This window comes from Oncorhynchus mykiss, chromosome 5 (genome assembly GCF_013265735.2).
Source record: "Oncorhynchus mykiss isolate Arlee chromosome 5, USDA_OmykA_1.1, whole genome shotgun sequence".
Classification (NCBI taxonomy): Eukaryota; Metazoa; Chordata; class Actinopteri; order Salmoniformes; family Salmonidae; genus Oncorhynchus; species Oncorhynchus mykiss.
Window position 1 is genome coordinate 38,561,289 of NC_048569.1, and position 19,877 is coordinate 38,581,165.

General features: G+C 44.0%; 2 protein-coding genes across 10 annotated transcripts in view; both read left to right on the top strand.

The window, feature by feature from the left end:
- The window catches only part of pdlim5b (PDZ and LIM domain 5b), a 72,171-nt gene extending 64,305 nt beyond the window's left edge, over window positions 1–7,866 (top strand). For all 7 annotated transcript variants that reach the window (XM_021602764.2, XM_036977447.1, XM_036977448.1 and 4 more), the window contains 6 exons: window positions 2,630–2,784; window positions 5,465–5,651; window positions 5,802–5,982; window positions 6,282–6,402; window positions 6,500–6,615; window positions 6,731–7,866. In XM_021602764.2, coding sequence (XP_021458439.2) covers window positions 2,630–2,784; window positions 5,465–5,651; window positions 5,802–5,982; window positions 6,282–6,402; window positions 6,500–6,615; window positions 6,731–6,820 — 850 coding nt within the window. In that variant the 3' untranslated portion in view covers window positions 6,821–7,866. The remainder of the gene's footprint in view (window positions 1–2,629; window positions 2,785–5,464; window positions 5,652–5,801; window positions 5,983–6,281; window positions 6,403–6,499; window positions 6,616–6,730) is intronic.
- Window positions 7,867–8,414: 548 nt separating this feature from the next.
- Window positions 8,415–19,877, top strand: part of bmpr1bb (bone morphogenetic protein receptor, type IBb) — a 111,467-nt gene continuing 100,004 nt past the window's right edge. For 2 of the 3 annotated variants that reach the window (XM_036977450.1, XM_036977451.1), the window contains exons 1-2: window positions 8,415–8,615; window positions 18,184–18,253. The gene's annotated coding sequence lies outside the window, so the exon portion shown is untranslated. The remainder of the gene's footprint in view (window positions 8,616–18,183; window positions 18,254–19,877) is intronic. The other variant, XM_036977452.1, reaches the window with a different exon arrangement.

Here is a 19,877-nt window from a genome sequence, read left to right on the forward strand (position 1 = left end):
GTCGGCACAAGGACTGTTCGTTGGGAGCATCATGAAATGGGTTTCCCTGGCCGAGCATCCGCACACAAGCCTTAGATCACCATGTGCAATGCCAAGCGTCGGCTGGCATGGTGTAAACCTTGCCGTCATTGGACTCTGGAGCAGTGAAAACGCGTTCTCTGGAGTGATGAATCATGCTTCACCATCTGGCAGTGTAATTATCACAGATTAGTTTTTGCCAAATGTTTGCAATTGCAATTTGACTTGTGATTTAGATCAAAACACTTAGGTGAACTGTTGGAATGATGGAAATAGAATGAGGTTAAGTCTGTGGAAAGCGGCATGAAGAGAGAGCTGAGAGGGATGACTCAAGTAGCAGTGTGAACTATAAAAATGGATGTTACACACAGCACATCACATTTAACAAACCAAAGATTAAAATAATGTTATAGAATGTAAAGTAAAAACCCAAACCGGTCCGTGCATCAATATCAGTATATAGTAAAATACAGTACACCGCCCAGCCCTACCGCTCATCAAACCATTCAGTGCCCACTCACGCCCTGTGGATGGGGGCATTGTCATCCTATAGCCATGGTAGCCAAAATAGTGGCCTGCCCAGCATTTTTATTTATGTCTCTAAGCATGATGGGATGTTAATTGCTTAATTAACTCAGGAACCACACCTGTGTGGAAGAACCTGCTTTCAATATACTTTGTGTCCCTCATTCACTCATGTTTCCATTATTTTGGCAGTTACCTGGATCCTCTTTGTGTACCGTATGTGTCAGTAATATACATTGAGTTTGATTTATCGACGTAGTATAGGTTTGACTGAGTTTGTCGATTCATTTAAGTTTCTCCTTCTCTGACATCACTGTCTCCAACTTAATTCTCTACCTTTCCTTCTACATGACTACCTTTGTATTTTATCTACATGTTGTTTCATTTTCTTCACTAACCATAGATATGCTTGAAGATTGTTGCTGCTTGCATCTAAATAAAGTTAAATCCTTTATTTCCTGTCCACTTCCCTCTTCTTCTTCCGATTCTCCTGGGGAGTACAGTATCTTAACACTTTATCTACACAGCTAATAGACTAATGCGGCGTATATATCCAATGGCTCACGACTAGTTTATACAAAGGACATACAGGAAAGCTCCTTAATAGCTTAGCTCCACACATACATTGGGCTCCCGAGTGGCACAGCGGTCTAAGGTACTGTATCTCAGTGCAAGAGGAGTCCCTGGTTCGAATCCAGGCTGTATCACATCCAGCTGTGATTGGGAGTCCCATAGGGCGGCACACAGTTATCCCAGCGTCGTCTGGGTTTAACCGGGGCAAATAAGAATTTGTTCTTAACCGACTTGCTTGGTTAAATAAAGATTAAATACAGTACAGTGAGTTCTCTGCTTGAGCTAATAGCACTTTGTATGTATCACCAGTAGAGGGCAGTGTTAATACACATTTTAAATACAGTGTAGTGTAGAACTGCATATGACCTGAAGGAAGTCAGACTCCGTTCTTTTCCTAAGGGCAAGTGCTTCTCACCTGGGACTTTAACCAGCTTTCTTTTGTAAACAGCTGGGATGATTCCTTGATACGCTGAACACCAGCACTAGCACAGACCTAACCATCATGGCTCAAGCACTAAAGACCAGCATTATTTATAGAACCATCAATATGTCAATGTCATCGATGACAACATTGCAGAGACAGAAAGAACAGCAAAATAGGCAGCAGGCCACTGTTATGAGCAGCTCCACTGCATACAACATTTCACAGAGAGGATGGAGAGAGAGAGGAGGAGAGGGAGAAAGAGCGAGACGGTGCCAACACTAATTGTTTTCCTGTTTACTTATTGCTGTGCCATCTGGACACTGGGCTGTATCATCTATCCTTATTGGATCAATCTGGCCATGGTTTTCATCAGACACAGCTTTTAATCCAATCAACTCTCCCCATAATTGGCCTGATTGGTTGAGTGTGTCACTGAACTTCCTGCTAATTGATTGTGCCTGGTTAGTGCCTCTGCTGGATATGACTCAATCGTGCCTATTCATAATTAGCCTGGTTTTATGTCTTCAAAACAGCCCTTCCGATGCACTTGTATTTCCAATGACTATTTAGCTATTTTTCCGTGTGGTCTGCACATAATTTCACCTTAAACATGTTCTTGAACAGTAGGAGAACCACAGGCTTTATATTGGGGTTTAGGTGTGGAGAGAGTGCACGATGTGGGCATGAGTTCAGCTATAGCAGAAGATGGTGAAGTCTATAGTTTTTAGGGAGGCGTGTTGTGATGGAATCACGTTCTAACAGCTGAGAGGTGGATGGAACGCCTACTGTACTGTAACCATGGCCGAGGTTGCCATAACAAACAGGGCCTGAGGGAGAGACGGACAGGCATCAGTTTGCACAGCCTGGCGATGTGGATAGTCATGAGTAAACACCAGATGTTAAGAACTTCAACGCTACTGGGTTTATTATGAGCCAAATACTATAAAGTGAAAACGTGTGTGTGTGTGTGCATGCGGTTGTGTGTGCATGCGGTTGTGCGTGCATGCGGTTGTGTGTGTGTGCGTGCATGCGGTTGTGTGTGTGGGTGCCAGTATGTTTCATTGAAACAATGACCTTTCTGTTCTCCAGAGAAGTTGTTGAGGATGCCCTGCCCAGTGCTCACATCACATCAGTGAAGACCATGACCAAAGTCCCAGGAGCCCCCAGGAATGGTGTCCCCCCACCCACCTTCAAGACCCCCTCTACCCAGGTCAAACCCTCCTGGCCGGCTGGAGGTTCAGCAGGTAATCTTACACACTCTGACACTACCCCTACTGTCTTCCTCTCGCTGTCGCTCCAGACCATTCTGTGGTTAGTTTCACTCACATCTTGTTCATGCTTCTGTTATTGAGTGTGTCCTGCTGTTAAGAAAAGACTAGATCTATACTACAAACTTAGGTTTATGCAGCCTTGTTCTGTTATAATCTCTACCCGGAACAGCCAGAAGATGACTGGCCACCCCTCATAGCCCGGTTCCTCTCTAGGTTTCTTCCTAGGTTTTGGCCTTTCTAGGGAGTTTTTCCTAGCCAACGTGCTTCAACACCTGAATTGCTTAATGTTTGGGGTTTTAGGCTGGGTTTCTGTACAGCACTTTGAGATATCAGCTGATGTACGAAGGGCTATATAAATACATTTGATTTGATTTATGAACAGAAATGCAAATCATGCATTTTAATTATGGAAGTTATGAGAGCTCTACCCTTTACACAAATATTTGTTTAGGAGAAGAATGCTGATAAATGCTTGTATAGCATGAAGTGTCTTCATTAACCCCTTGGCGTTTTGCATTGACTCAGACAGGCAACCGTAGTGTCAATATCGCAAGGTGACATCATCTGTAGTAGTTCATCTTGACCTACAGGGGGCAGACGCCTGCTGTTACTGTAAAACCTGACTATTAATCAGTGCTTTGATTAGAGCAACATAATGCCTCTGTTACACACGGCTCTTCATCGTAATGCCTCTGGAACAAACAGCTCTTGAACATTACGAGCTCTATAAAAAGTGCGGTATTCAGCTAATGAGCTCAAATTATTGCCTCTTTTTTTTTCTCCCAAGATTCCGGAGTTAAATAGATTGTGAAATTGAGAATTATATATTAGATGTTCTGCTCTTTTAAACAGGAGATTCAGTGTATGTGAGAACTGTAGCTGCCTTGGAGTAAATATTGGCTGAAGGGCCTTGAGTTGGGGAGTCATTACTAAGATGACTAAGACTGCTGTATGTATGTATGTATGTATGTATGTATGTATGTATGTATGTATGTATGTATGTATGTATGTATGTATGTATGTATGTATGTATGTATGTATGTATCCATCCTAAACAGAACTGTGTGAAGCTAGAGAGGTCCTGTGCTTGCTTACCTACTGCCTCCCCGCGGGGACCTCTTAAGTGAGAGCTGTTGAAAGGGGGTGTATACGAGACCACAGGAACCTCTCTGTTAGATACAGTATGTATCAGATTAACGCTTACTTGACCTTGTGTTCACAAACATATACCTCATACTGACCGTGTGCAACCAGGCCAGATGTATGCTGTATTATGCATGACTCTACCATTCCCCCTGCTAGTGCTAACACATTATTGAGTGTGAAAAACATGTAATGTTTTTCATGGTGATTTTCATAGCAGCAGGCAGGACATGATTTGTGTTGTTGTTTGTGTGCGTGTGCGAGATGGGAGGAGGGGGGTGTTGTGTCAGAGCCATCTGTGTAAAATCCAGCCAGCATAGATTCCAGAGCGGATACATCTCCCAGATGTTTATCAGACAGAGATGTGTGGCCATGACTCCTCTATATCCAGCCTACGTCCCTCTCCCCTCTCACCATGCCCCCCTCTCACCATGCCCCCCTGTCACTGTGCCATCCAAGAACATGTTCCCGAAGCCCTTGAACTGGGCTAGCCACTGCTGTCTTCAGACGTCGTCTCAACAGGACGTTTAAAAGACCCACTTAACCAGACGTGGTTGAAGTCGTGGTTTGATGGGCCTGGACCCGGGGTTTGGCAGCCCTGCTGTGGTTCAAGTGGAACGGAGATACAGATCTCCAGTGTTCCCGACCGTGCAGCCTGCCCAAAGCCTCTTCAGTAGTAACTTAGAGCATAGTGCCAACACACAGTGATAGTTTCACGTACAGTTTATGCTGTTCTTCCTCTTTCTCTCGCTCTCTCTCCCTGTCTTTCACATGGATATCCTCTCCGCTCCTCTTCGTCACTTCTCTGCCAGTCCCCAGTCATGTTTATTCAGTTTGTTTGCACTCCGTCACGAGGAAATCGAGGGGGCACTTTCTTCCTGACCCCTCAGTCTGCCACTCTTTGATTCTGGTCCTGTTTTTCAATAGTCTCTGTCCACCTCCACCCCTCACCCCCTTCTCACCCCCCTCTGAGCACAGACATATTTGACCCCCCTTGGATGTCTCTGTAGCCAGTGAGGAGAGAGGTAAGCAGGGGAGGATTGTGTTTCCTCTCCACGTTCTGTTCAGAGAGAGGGGTGTGGATTATTTTGCCAGGTGTCTCCTTTGGCTCTGGGAATATATATTTTTCCCCCGTGGTTGAAGAAAACGTATCCTTTGTTTGGGTGGAGTGGATCTGCCGACACAGCTGGCCCATGCATAAGACCGGGAGGTCACAGCTAGATGTGATACATTCTGTCAGCATGCAGCATACTCATGCATACCTGATCACACCTGCCCACCCACACCTGAGCTAACATTTCTTTAGGGTTAGCTAGCAATGCACACAGCTTTGGAAATACAGCCACAAATCTCATTGATCATTGAATGATGAGGATGTTTGTCTGCTGTGAGTGTTCTGATCACATGGCGCAAAAGTTTGTGAATGGTTTTCTATAGCTCAGATGGATGTGATTTGTTTATATGGTGTGAATGAAACAACTAACCCATGCTGTATTTTCTGTTGCTTTAGGTTTCCCTAAGGGTGGAGCGGTGCCCTCTTTTGGCCGGGTCAGCAACACTGCACCGGTACCCAAAGGTCCTGACCGCCCTGCTCCCCAGGCGCACCCCAAGGACCAGGACTCCCTGGTGCAGCGGGCCGAACACATCGCAGCAGGAACACGCACACCCATGTGTGGCCACTGTGACAAGGTCATCAGGTACATAACGACTGTCAGTAGGGGAAATTTGGACGCAGCGTAATCCTGTGGGTTCACTTCTGATTAGTTTAGTCCCTCTCATATGTGTCTGACATATTGAATTTAAAGTTAATTTTATCCTGACCTCTGCCCACTTCCTGTTATCCACAGAGGTCCGTTCCTGGTGGCCATGGGCATGTCGTGGCACCCTGAGGAGTTTAACTGTTCCCACTGCCACACGTCTCTGGTGGAGTCGGGCTTCGTGGAGGAGAGGGGAACAGTGTACTGTGCTCACTGCTATGAAGAGTTCTTTGCCCCTACCTGCACCAGCTGCAAGCAGAAGGTCCTGGGGGTGAGTGACATACTCCAGGAGACAGTATAGTATCTTTGCCCCTACCTGCACCAGCTGCAAGCAGAAGGTCCTGGGGGTGAGTGACATACTCCAGGAGACAGTATAGTATCTTTGCCCCTACCTGCACCAGCTGCAAGCAGAAGGTCCTGGGGGTGAGTGACATACTCCAGGAGACAGTATAGTATCTCGGTTTGTCCACCTTGCTCAATCGTCTTCCTCTCCAAACCCACGGACACATATTGCAATCAAATGAGGACATTATGACATTATAGGGAATTATATTGCTGTCTTTTTTACAGGAAGTCATCAATGCCCTGAAACAGACCTGGCATGTGTACTGTTTCCTGTGTGCATCCTGCCAGCAGCCAATCAGAAACAACACCTTCCACATGGAGGACGGGCTGCCATACTGTGAAAGAGGTGAGAGGTCACAGTAAGCAAGGTGTTTCGGAATGAACACGGCTTTGAAATGAATCAAATCATGAAAGTAACATTTGACTGACTCTCTTCCACCCAGATTATTACCAACTCTTTGGTACCAGTTGCCATGGTTGTGACTTCCCCATCGAGGCAGGAGACAAGTTTCTGGAGGCGTTGGGATTCACATGGCATGATACCTGCTTCGTATGTGCAGTAAGTCAGGCCTGCATGGAGCGAGTGATGGCGTCATGGTGAGAGATGTGAAATTATAGAGAATAGAAAGATTGTAGCACTGATATTACTGTACTGTCTGTCTGTCATTCCCTAGGTCTGCAGCACCAGTTTGGAGGGCCAAGCCTTCTTCTCTAAAAAGGACAAGGCCCTGTGCAAGAAACACGCCAACACAGTCAAGATCTGACCCGCCCCCAGGAGTGAAGAACAGAGGAAAACGGAGAAAGAATCTATTCTATCAGATGTAGATATTTTTGGTAGTTTTAAAAGATCGATTTATCTGATGACATTTATTGACGGGAATATAAGCTTTATATCTTATTTTGGTCAAACAAAGTGCATGAAGGAAGGAAGGTATCATTTTTCGTGAAATCTCAAATTGAAATGTTGAAATGTTCTCGACATACAGAGCTTGTCTATACTGTAGTTGGGTGAACAGACATGTATAAGGTAGATAGATACTCAAGATACCCAAAATCCACTACATACTGTATGATCCCATATAATTGATGTAGTTAAGTTAATTAAAGTGTTATTTTGGTAGATGAATGGGACCTTATAAAATGAGCTTGATTGGGTTGACAGATTAAAATCTAACTGTTACCTTATTGAGGATGATTAGAGCACCCAACCCCATTTATTGTCTCTTTCTCCCTCCCCCCGAGTGGTTGGGTCTGTAGACATATGTATGTATCCTGGTAGTATATTTATTGGGGCTGGTGGGATGTACTTTTTTTGGGGATTTATAGGGGCAGTTGCACATAGTGGTTCACTGTCATTTTATGAGAAGTAGGGATTTTCCATGTTTATCGTTCAATGTATGTATTTAAAACATATTTTGGGGGATTTACTGCCCATTTATTTTGAACCTAAACTTAGACCCTAAGCACTACACAGCGAATTCAAATAATCAAAGCTTGATGGTGAGTTGGTTATGTGAATCAGCTGTGTCGCGCTAGGGGGAAAAAAATAAATGTACACCTGGGGGGCCAAGACTGAGTTTGGGGAAACCCTGGTCTATGTAGTGTTTATTGGTGTAATTCATTCCATTCCCAATCATGTTTGTCATTATTAATCATCCAAACTTAGACTAAAAGTAAAATATCTTTGTCCATAAAATGTCAGTGTTGAAAATGATTTGTATTAGAGCTCTGTGGGATGGACACTGTTTTATTGGGAAATACAGTGCATTGGTCTACTATTTGTAAAAAATAAAACTACGATTCAATCGTGTGTGTTTAGGTTGTTTTTATGTGTATCAGCTTGTCTGTCTCTCTATAGTGGTCCCAGAACAATACCTCAATATGACCGGTTCATCCATTGATTACATGATGAAGTAAATCATTTTTTACAGCTTTAATGCCAACTCTCCTTATGTCAGGATGGGTGCTCTAAATGAAGTGTTTCGACACACATCATGCACCACTATAACGAAATATTGTTCTGTCTCAGATGAGGCCATAGAGAACGGCACAAGCTTGAGTCCCCTCACACTCACCTAGGCGGGAAAAGTACAACGTCTACATGGAGACAGGGAAGATAATACCTCTCACAGGGGTCGGTCCTGTCTCCAATTGTCGTTTATTTGCAATGTTTTGGCAAAATCGCCTCACTAGAGAAATGCAACAGTGCAGACTACAATACATTTTTTTCAAATAAACAATGACAAAAAAATGTTTATAGGGGAACATTTGAAAGTTGTTGCCAAATCTGCAATATTTCCATTGGTAGACAAAGTGAAAAGGAACACTTGGAGTAGTGCAGGATACCTAACTGTACTTCTCCAAGACGTCGGAGGTGGGAGCCATATACTGGACTCCGAAGACGCAGCGAAGACAGACAGCCCGTTCACTTGGAAAATACAGAAGTCGGGCACAACACAAACGTAGAAAAACTAGAAAGCTAGATATTAATGCTTGGAAGTTTAGTGACTAGACCATCACATTGGAATCCTGTCATTCTACATTCTACGCGAGGAAAAGGTACGTTTTTGTTTAGAAACGCTTAATCGTAGCGGGGCGCGAAGTTTCAGCTTCGTCAATCGTGGTCGCGAGCTACCCTTTACGGTTTCTGTAAGAATAAGAATGTAAAGTGGTGATGTGTTAAGTTTATGATTCATGTCAATCGGTCGAGATACGCAGCTTTTCTGCTGTGATTGTTCAGGGGATGCTGCATTCGCTCAATCATCAACCGACTTGATTCGTCCGGAGCTGGTGTTGATGCTCAACAGTAATTGGTTGAATCATCACCCCACCATAAATCAGAATGCCACTTGATCAACTGAGATGTAGCCTCGAAAATACACCTCCAACGGGCAACGTACTGTAGCCACTTCTATGATAGACGTATTCAGCTGTGTTTTACAAATGGATCAATCATATAGCCTTATATTTCGAAACATTTGCGATAGTTTACTTTCAGATATCAATTACGTTACCATGGCACGAGAGCGGTATTGGGTGTTTTGGTGAATCTCTGAAGTCTTGTTTACTGTCTATTCAAATATGCAGTCCCAGTATGACCTTACACGCCTTGCTAGCTATCTCATTGAAAGTGTCTCTTAATTAATGAACTCTGTGCGATTTTGAAGTACAGCCTCTGGCAGAGGCCAGCACTGATAGTGCTCATTAGAGCTGTGGGGGAGACAGTATCAGTATGCTCAGACTCCACAGAGCTTTGGAGAGACTAGTTTGAGTTCAGTAAGATGTCTACTCACACTGACTAAGACCGAGTGGACCTGGGTTCAGGACAGGAGGTTGGTATGTGTGTCTGAATGAGCCTTGTCCCCAAGCTACACTGTTGTAAAGTGTTAGTTCCATGTTTCATAAGCTGAAATAAAAAGATCACAGACACTTGCCATACTCACAAAAAGCTTATTTTGCTAAAATTGTGTGCACATATGTTACATCCTTGTAAGTCAGCGTTTCTCCTTTGCCAATATAATCAATCCACCCATCAGGTGTGGCATATCAATTAGCTGATTAAACAGCATGATCATTACACAGGTGATCCTTGTGCTTGGGACAATAAAAGGTAACTTTGCAATTTTGTCACACCACACAATGCTACAAATGTCTGAAGTTTTGAGGGAGTGTGAAATTGGCATGCTGTCTGCAGGAATGTCCACTAGAGCTGTTGCCAGATAATTTAATGTTAATTTGTCAACCATGAGCTGCTTCCAACGCTGTTTTAGAGAATTTGGCAGTACGTCCAAACGGCCTCACAACCGCAGACCACGTATAACCACGCCAGCCCAGGACCTCCACGTACGGTTTCTTCACCTGTGGGATTGTTTTGGGGGGGGGGGGGGGGCTGAGGAGTATTTTTGTCTGTAATAAAGCCCTTTTGTGGGGAAAAACTCATTCTGATTAGCTAAGCCTGCCTCCCCAGTGGGTGGGTCTGGCTCCCAAGTGGTGGGCCTATGCCCTAAATGGCCCACCCATGGCTGCTACCCTGCCCAGTCATGTGAAATTCATAGATTAGGGCCTAAGGAATGTATTTCAATTGACTTATTTCCTTATATGAACTGTAACTCAGGAAAAACGTTGAAATTGTTGCATGTTGCGTTTATATTTTTGTTCAGTATGAATTGCTAATACGTATAGACCAGTGATGGAAAAAGTATCCAAACGTCATACTGGACGTAAAAGTAAAGATACCTTAATAGAAAATGACTCCAGTAAAAGTGAAAGTCACCCAGTAAAATACTACTTGAGTAAAAGTCTAAAAGTATTTGGTTTTAAATATACTTAAGTATCAAAAGTAAATGTAATTGCTAATGTAAAGTGGCAAGAAAAAGTATGTGAACCCTTTGGAATTACCTGGATTTCAGCATAAACTGGTCATATAACTTAATCTGATCTTCGTCTAAGTCACAACAATAGACAAACATAGTGTGCTTAAACTAATAACACACAAATTATTGTATTTTTCTTGTCTATATTGAATACATCATTTAAACATTCACAGTGTAGGTTGGGAAAAGTATGTGAACCCCCAAGGCCAATGACTTCTCCAGAAGCTAATTGTAGTCAGGAGTCAGCTAACCTGGAGTCCAATCAATGAGACGAGATTGGAGATGTTGGTTAGAGCTGCCTTGCCCTATAAAAAACACTCACAAAATGTGAGTTTGCTATTCACAAGAAGCATTGCCTGATGTGAACCATGCCTCGAACAAAAGAGTTCTCAGAAGACCTACGATTAAGAATTGTTGACTTGCATAAAGCTGCAAAGGGTTACAAAAGTATCTTTAAAAGCTGTGATGTTCATCAGTCCACGGTAAGACGAATTGACTATATGGAGAAAGTTCAGCACTGTTGCTACTCTCCCTATGAGTGGCCATCCTGCAAAGATGACTGCAAGAGCACAGTGCAGAATGCTCAATGAGGTTAAGAAGAATCCTAGTGTCAACTCAAGACTTACAGAAATCTTTGGAACATACTAACATCTCTGTTGACGAGTCTACGATACATAAAACACTAAACAAGAATAGTGTTCATGGGAGGACACCATGGAAGAAGCCACTGCTGTCCAAAAAAAACCATTGCTGCACATCTGTAGATTGCAGAAGTGCACCTGGATGTTCCACAGCGCTACTGGCAAAATATTCTGTGGATAAATTAAATTACAATTACAATAATACTGGATGAACACTTTTGCTTAAACTTTAATATAATACATAAATAAAATCAATTTAGCCTCAAATAAATAATGAAACATGTTTAAATAATGCAAAAACAAAGTGTTGGAGAAGAAAGTAAAAGTGCAATATGTGTCATGTAAAAAAGCTAACATTTAAGTTCCTTGCTCAGAACATATGAAAGCTGGTGGTTCCTTTTAACATGAGTCTTCAATATTCCCAGGTAAGAAGTTTTAGGTTGTAGTTATTATAGGACTATTTCTCTTTATACCATTTATATTTCATATACCTTTTGACTATTGGATGTTCTTATAGGCACTATAGTATTGCCAGTGTAACAGTATAGCTTCCGTCCCTCTCCTCGCCCTTACCTGGGCTCGAACCAGGGACACATCGACAACAGCCACCCTCGAAGCATCGTTACCCATCGCTCCATAAAAGCCGCAGCCCTTGCAGAGCAAGGGGAACACCTACTGCAAGGTCTCAGAGCGAGTGACGTCACTGATTGAAACGCTATTAGCGCACACCCCGCGCTAATAGCTAGCTAGCCATTTCACATCGGTTACACCAGCCTAATCTCGTGAGTTGATAGGCTTGAAGTCATAAACAGCTCAATGCTTGAAGCACAGCGAAGATCTGCTGGCAAATGCACAAAAGTGCTGTTTGAATGAATGCTTACGAGCCTGCTGCTGCCTCCCACCGCTCAGTCAGACTGCTATATCAAATCATAGACTTAATTATAACATAACACACAGAAATACGAGCCTTAGGTCATGTAGTCAAATCCGTAAACTATCATTTAGAAAACAAAACGTTTATTCATTCAGTGAAATACGGAACCGTTCCGTATTTTATCTAACGGGTGGCATCACTAAGTCTAAATATTTCTGTTACATTGCACAACCTTCTATGTATTAATTATGTACAATTCTGGCAAATGAATTACCGTCTTTGTTAGGAAGAAATGGTCTTCACATAGTTCACAACGAGCCAGGCGGCCCAAACTGCTGCATATACCCTGACTCTGCTTGCAGGAGAAGTGTCACAATTGAATTCATGTTAGCAGGCAATATTAACTAAATAAGCAGGTTTAAAAATATATACTTCTGTATATATTTGGTGCAACAACAGTGCTTTTCTTTCGCGACTGCGCGTTAAATCATCACCCGTTTGGCGAAGTAGGCTGTGATTTGATGAGAAATTAATAGGCACCGCATCGATTATATGCAACACAGGGCAAGCTAGATAACTACACATGGTTGATGACATTACTAGTTTAACTAGTGATTATGTTAAGATTTATTGTTTTTTTAGAATATAAATGTAATGCTAGCTAGCAACTTACCTTACACTCACGTAACAGGTAGTCAGCCTGCCACACAGTCTCCTCGTGGAGTGCAATGTAATCGGCCACAATCGGTGTCCAAAAAGGCAGATTACCGATTGTTATGAATCGGCCATTCCGATTAATCGGTGGACCTCTAGTAGGTAGCATCATGGTTTGAAACTGCTTTGCTGCTTCAGGGCCTAGACAGCTTGATATCATCGACGGGAAAATGAATTCCCAAGTTTATCAAGACATTTTGCAGGAGAATGTTAGGCAATCTGTCCGCCAATTGAATCTCAACAGAAGTTGGGTGATGCAACAGGACAACGACCCAAAATAAATCAACAGAAGAAAATAAGATTCTGGAGTGGCCCAGTCAGAGTCCTGACCTCAACCTGATTGAGATGCTGTGGCATGACCTCAAGAGAGCGGTTCATACCAGACATCCCAAGAATATTTCTGAACTGAAACAGTTTTGTAAAGAGGAATGGTCCAAAATTCCTCCTGACCGTTGTGCAGGTCTGATCCACAACAACTGGTTGAGGTTATTGCTGCCAAAGGAGAGTCAATCAGATATTAAATTCAAGGTTTCACATTCTTTTCCCACCCTGCACTGTGAATGTTTACATAGCGTGTTCAATAAAGACAAGACCATGTATAATTGTTTGTGTGTTATTAGTTTAAGCAGACTGTTTGTCTTGTTGTGACCTAGATGACGATCAAATCCAGGTATTTCCAAAGGGTTGACATACTTTTTCTTAACACTGTATATACTTAAGTATTAAAAGTAACAGTGTAAATAATTTCAAATTCCTTATTTAACAAACCAGACTGCACTATTTTCTTGTTTTTGTATTTACGGGGCACATTCCAAGTCTCAGACATCATTTACAAACGAAGCATTTGTGTTTAGTGAGTCCTCCAGATCAAAGGCAGTAGGGATGAGCAGGATGTTCTCTAGATAAGTGCATGAATTTTCATGTCCTGCTAGCCATTCAAAATGTAACGAGTACTTTTGGGTGTCAGGATGGTGTAAAACTTGTCAAAAATAGAAATAGTACACTACAGATGCCCCAAAAAGTGAATTAAGTTGTACTTTAAAGTATTTTTATGAAGTACCTTACACCACTGATGATAACCCTGGTAACACTGTGTCCTAAAGTGGGACTTGAAAGGGGTGCAGCTTAAAATGGAGGCGGGAGAGGGATTGAGCCTGCTAACCTGTATTAGATGGGATTTGCTAAATTTTCAATTAAAATCAGTGGCTAGATGGTGATGGACTGAGATATCAGCTAATTAAAATCAGTGGTTGTTTGTCCACTCCTGCCAATGGCCTCCATTCAAGTCCCCTTCTGAGGCGCTGTGAAACCATACAGTTTGACCGAGAGAGCGATCCGGCTGGTGGATGAGATTAGCGGTTGTGTGTATGAATGTGTGTCTCTGTCTGTGTTATGTTTTGTGGCCATGGGGCTGTTGACTTGAGAGGCCCATCCAATGGTGTATAGTGGCATGGGGTCAAGGGTAATATTTGACTGGACTGAAACCCCATTTAAAGACATAAAGTCATGCCACAATGCTTTGCTCTGTTCTCCAGTCTCTCATAGAACTCCACCGGACCAGATCTGATCTCATTACATCACTGGCCTCCAGCTCCTGATGTTAGACCAGAAACCCTATGCAGCCATCCATGCACAGCCTTATATTTCAGATTTGTCTTCACCTTGGAGACTGAGGTTGTGTCCAAAAAGGTACCTTATTCCCTATGTAGTGCACTACTTTTGACCAAGGCCCACAGGGATCTGCTCAAAGTAGGGCACTATATATAGGGTGCTATTTGGGATGCAGATCCTAGTCATTACAGAGGATCATTGATGGAGGCCTGAGTGAGATTGAGAGTGAGAGAGTGTGTGGGCTAGGGTGAACCACACAGTGATCCCACTACCACCCAGGACGTGCACCTCACCACACGCACGCACACACACACACACACACACACACACACACACACACACACACACACAATTTGCCTACAGGACAGGGATGTGGAGGGAGGCTGGGCAGCTGGAGGGCAGTTGGCAGGCCTGTGTTTTTGTGGCCTACCACAGTCTGAGGCTGGGATGGTTTCCGTGTTGGGCTCTATGTGTGTTTCAGGCGCCTGGGTGTGTGTCACAGTGTAACTTACCCACGCCACCGTGGTGGTCTTGGGAGGACTTGTATGGTAGCCTTCAGGGCTGGGGTCAATTCAAATTGGAGGCAGTCAATTGATTTTTATTTCAAATTAAACAATTTAAACCATTTTGAAATAAATAGCTTATACTCCTCAGTTTATTGAGAAGTCATTGAAATGAAAATAGATGTCGTTTTTTCTCATTTTGAATTGTTATCTAAGTTCACGTCCCGAATGTACTGCCTGCCTTCTATTCCAATTGACTCCAGCCCTGGTAGCCGTGTAAAGGAATTTGTCTGCAATGTGAAAACGACTGTGATACAGGCCCGGCGGTACAATCACTGCCACACTGGTCTGGTAATAATCACAATTTAAAATGAGAACCATTGATATTGGGAGGAGAGGGGATGACCATGCACCTGTCAGGTATCTGTTGAACTAAACATTTGGTCTTGTACTGTAGTACATCACATGGACACACTGGATGATTGTCATCTCCCGTGTGATCAATGAAGAACCTACTAGATGTCCAAGACCCAAATTGTCCTGTGATTATGGAAGGCTGCAGGGTGTGTCTTTAACAAGTGGGATAAAATCTACATCTACTGAATGAAGCATTTCCAGGTCTCTGCAGGCTACTTCTATCCCTTTTACTTTTGAGTTAAAAACAAAAACCTAGACCTACTGACTCCTCTATAGAGAGAGAGAGACACACACACACACACACACACCTACACACACACACAGGGTGGTCATGGGTCTGAATCTGGGTCTGTCCGCAGGGCTAAGCTTAGCAAGCTGCGACCCCCTCACCCTAGCTTCCTCCATTATAATTACAGGAAGTTAGCTCAGCCAATCAAAGAAGGGGGGGAGGGGGGGGGGTGTAGGTTCCTCTTAGGGAATGCAAGAAAGACATTGAGAAAGTGTTGAAGAGGGTGCAACTGTCTTCCAGCCATCTCAGGAAGAATGAATTTGATAACTGTCAGGTTATTGAGGGATATCTTTGTTCATCCCATATTGAAGTTTCTACTTTATTGAAGTCGTCAGGAGGATTTGAACACAGAGAGTCTGAGTTTAACCGGGCGGCCAGCTCTAGGAAGAGTCTTGGTGTTTCCAAACTTCTTCCTGTTAAGAATGATGAAGGCCACTTTGTTCTTGAGGACCTTCAATGCCGCAGACTTTTTGGTACTCTTCCCAGATCCGTGCCTCGACACAATCCTGTCTCGGAGCTCTACGGACAATTCCTTTGACGGCTTGGTTTGGTTTTTGCTCTGACATGCACTGTCAACTGTGGGACCTTATACAGACAGGTGTGTGCCTTTCCAAATCATGTCCAATCAATTGCATTTACCACAGGTGGACTCCAATCAAGTTGTAGAAACATCTCAAGGATGACCAATGGACACAGGATGCACCTGAGCTCAATTTCGAGTCTCATAGCAAAGGGTCTGAATACTTACATAAGTATTGTGTCTAAAAACCTGTTTTCGATTTGTCGTTATGGGGTATTGAGTGTAGATTGATGAGGATAAACATGTATTTCATCAATTTTAGCATAAGTCTTTAACAACGTGGTAGGCCACACAAGCGCGCAGAACGAGACCTCTGAGCGCTGAAGCGCTTAGCACATAAAAATCGTTTGTCGTCGGTTGCAACACTCACTACCGAGTTCCAAACTGCTTCTGGAAGCAACTTCAGCACAATAACTGTTAGTCTGGAGCTTCATGAAATGGGTTTCCATGGCCGTGCAGCCTCACACAAGCCTTAGATCACCATGTGCAATGCCAAGCGTCGGCTGGAGTGGTGTAAAGCTCGCTGCCATTGGACTCTGGAGCAGGTCCACACACAAATGGTTTGTCAAGATCTGTGTGGAAGAACTTGACTGGCCTGCACAGAGCCCTGACCTCATCCCCATCGAACACCTTTGGGATGAATTGGAACGCCGACTGCGAGCCAGGCCTAATCGCCCAACATCAGTGCCCGACCTCACTAGTGCTCTTGTGCCTGAGTGGAAGCAAGTCCCCGCAGCAATGTTCCAGCATCTAGTGGAATGCCTTACCAGAAAAGTGGAGGATGTTATAGCAGCAAAGTGGGGACCAACTCCATATTAATGCCCATGATTTTGGAATGAGATGTTTGACAAGCAGGTGTCCACATACTTTTGGTCATGTAGTGTAGCTCTCTCGCGTGTGCGCACCCACGAGCATGCGTTTTTGCACACACACACTTCAGAGCTCAAGAGCATCTGGTACCAAGGTTTTACAAAGGTATGGCTTTTCCACCCATTACCCAATCCCTTTGCTTTCCTTCTGCCAATACTGCAGCTGGCGTTCCTCCCACTCACTGACACTCTGTAGTCCCCATGCACACCCAGACACTCTGAAGGAAAAAAAACATGTTCCTTTTCCCCTGGAAAACAATGCTCACATCAGTTCACAGACCCAGGGATGCAGGTCTCTGCTTGTGTCTGCACCAGACATTCTCCTCCCTCAGGAGGCCTAGGAGACAGGACGTCGGGGAAGAGGAGAGATGAAGGGGATAGATTCTGCTGTCTTCATATTAACAGAGTTCTGTGTTTCCTCATTGGGACAAGGACGTAAAGGACTCCATCTCCTATGAGTGAACTCTCAGCTTTTGAACAATAGAACAATCACTTTTTTTAGGCCTACCCATTTTTTAAACTCTGATGTATCTATTCATAGTCCCTCTGAGATTCCTAGAAGGGAGACATCTTTCATATCTGGATATATATAAATATTAGCTCTTTGATAAGAGTTCAGTCTAGACCATTGTGATATCAATAAGACTGTTATATTCCTGAGGGGGAAACACATGGTCTCCAGTGAGGTGAGGAGGAGGAAGAAGAAGGGAAAAAATGAGGGGGTGGGAGGAAGAAGTGGAGGAGGCCTCGTCTTGTTCCACTTTTTACCAATCATCTCCTTTCCTTTAGGTTCTAGTTGGTCTTTGATAATTAGTGATAATCCACCCAGTCCCCAACATCACTGTGAGGATCTCTCTCTCTCGGTCTCTCTGTCTCTGTCTCTCTCGGTCTCTCTGTCTCTGTCTCTCTCGGTCTCTCTCTGTCTGATGAAGGGAGAAGGGAAAGAGCAGGAATTACTTCAGTGTCCTCTTTGCCTGGAAGGTCTTTAACCCTATGTGAGAAAACAGACTGTTATTAGGGGGAGAAAGAGGAGGATATACAGGAGAATAAGGAAGAGGAGGGGAGAGACAGTGAGAGGGGGTGTAGTTGTTTACTGTTGACTAGGGGCATTGGTTTAAATCCCAGGTGGGGTAATGCCTTGAACCTGGCTGAAATGAAGTCTGAATCAAGTCTGACAATCACCATTTTTGTATACATGGAAAATATACTGTACGATTATGCAAACTTTCTTTACCAACTTTGCCTTTTTCTTCTAGGAGAAGACAGCAGCTGTGACTTTGGATGGCCATAATGACAGACCGTTGTTTAACCCCTCGTTGTTGGATGGTGAGTCTGTTTTCCATCCTTGAATTTTCAAAATAGTTTATTACTGTGCGCTGAGTGTTTGATTGCCCTACACTAGTCTCTTATTGTGTGTGTAGCAAGCTCAGTGGTGGCTAGGTGGCCGTGCCCTTCCAGAGAAGTGACTAATTGACTACTCCTGAGCACATGGATTAGGATGGACGAGAACCCATACTGCAGCTAATAGTAATCTCTGTGTACGTGGCAGAATCAGTCTGGTGTAGACACAGTAACGGAGGCCAATGAATGCTCTATGGATAGTCCTGCTCCACCTGCCAGTCCCAGGGCATGGGTGTCTGTGTGTGAGGCTGATTGTGGCATCACCACAGGGTCTACTGTGTGTGTGTGTGTGTGTGTGTGTGTGTGTGTGTGTGTGTGTGTGTGTGTGTGTGTGTGTGTAGGGGGGGGGGGGCTCTGTGACATGGATCCCTCCGACTGAGTGAGAGAGGAATGTGGGATGGCACACTGTGCCTGCTTACCCCAACCTGGTCACCATGGTGACTGACTAAAAGGTGATGCGTGGAGCTGACAGGTTGACGGTAAGCAGCTGAGCAACACTCTACAGGCGTGGGACTGACTGAACCTCACGTCACAGCTGACCTGTGGGCAGGTGAGACGTAAGGGCCATGAGGGCCTGTTCCAGAATTGTCCCCCGTAGCTGATCTGAGGACTGTTCAATTGGGGACTGAGTGTGAATAGAACAGACCGTGTGAAGGCCACACGTCATTGAGTGTGATCGTTCAATATAAAGTGTCTCTGACGTGACCTCTTATACAGTACCTTCTCTGTGTCAGAGAGTTGCTGCTGTGGACTTCAGTTAGCGTCCCTTAACCATTAAGCAGTGAGACTTGCCACTACAGGACCCGTCATAAACAACACAATGTGATGACAACAGTGACACCGCTCCAACAGTGGGATCTGATCTGAAGCCAGTGAAGAGTCCCCTCCACAGAGGACAATACCTGCTTGTGTTGGTGAGAGGTTGTGGAATGCAGACTCTCACACTGACCTCCTGTCCGGAAATAGGAGAGGATTGTAGTAGTGGAGCGCTGGTTTGGACGGAGAGTAACTCAAACCTGTTAAAGAATGTCAAGAATCTATGTGTTAAAAGTTCCCACTGGTTCTCTCTCTCTCTCTACGGCTGGATCCTGGCAAATAAGAGACAGCTGTGTCGGAGGGAGAAGGAAACTGAGAGAAGTCACATTGACATTGATTGAATTGAATTGAGTGCGCATCCTCTATATGGAAAACATTACTGTATTGTACATGCACGCACACACAGGCGTACACACACACACACACACACACACACACACACACACACACACACACACACACACACACACACACCAAGCTCAGGCAGACATGTAGCAACCAGGATGTTGGTGTGTGTTGATATGCTGTAACTCAGTGGGTAATTAAAGCAGCTCATGGTAGAACTGCTGAGACAGACAGACCGCCCCACGTCATTTTTTAAAATGTGTATAATTTCTTTATTTAACCTTTTAACTTATGATTACACCTGTTTTAAAGTGCAATTGGAGACCTAACAGGTAGCCCTGCTCATTTCTGTTGGTTTAGTGGTCTACTGACTCGGCTCTACTGACTC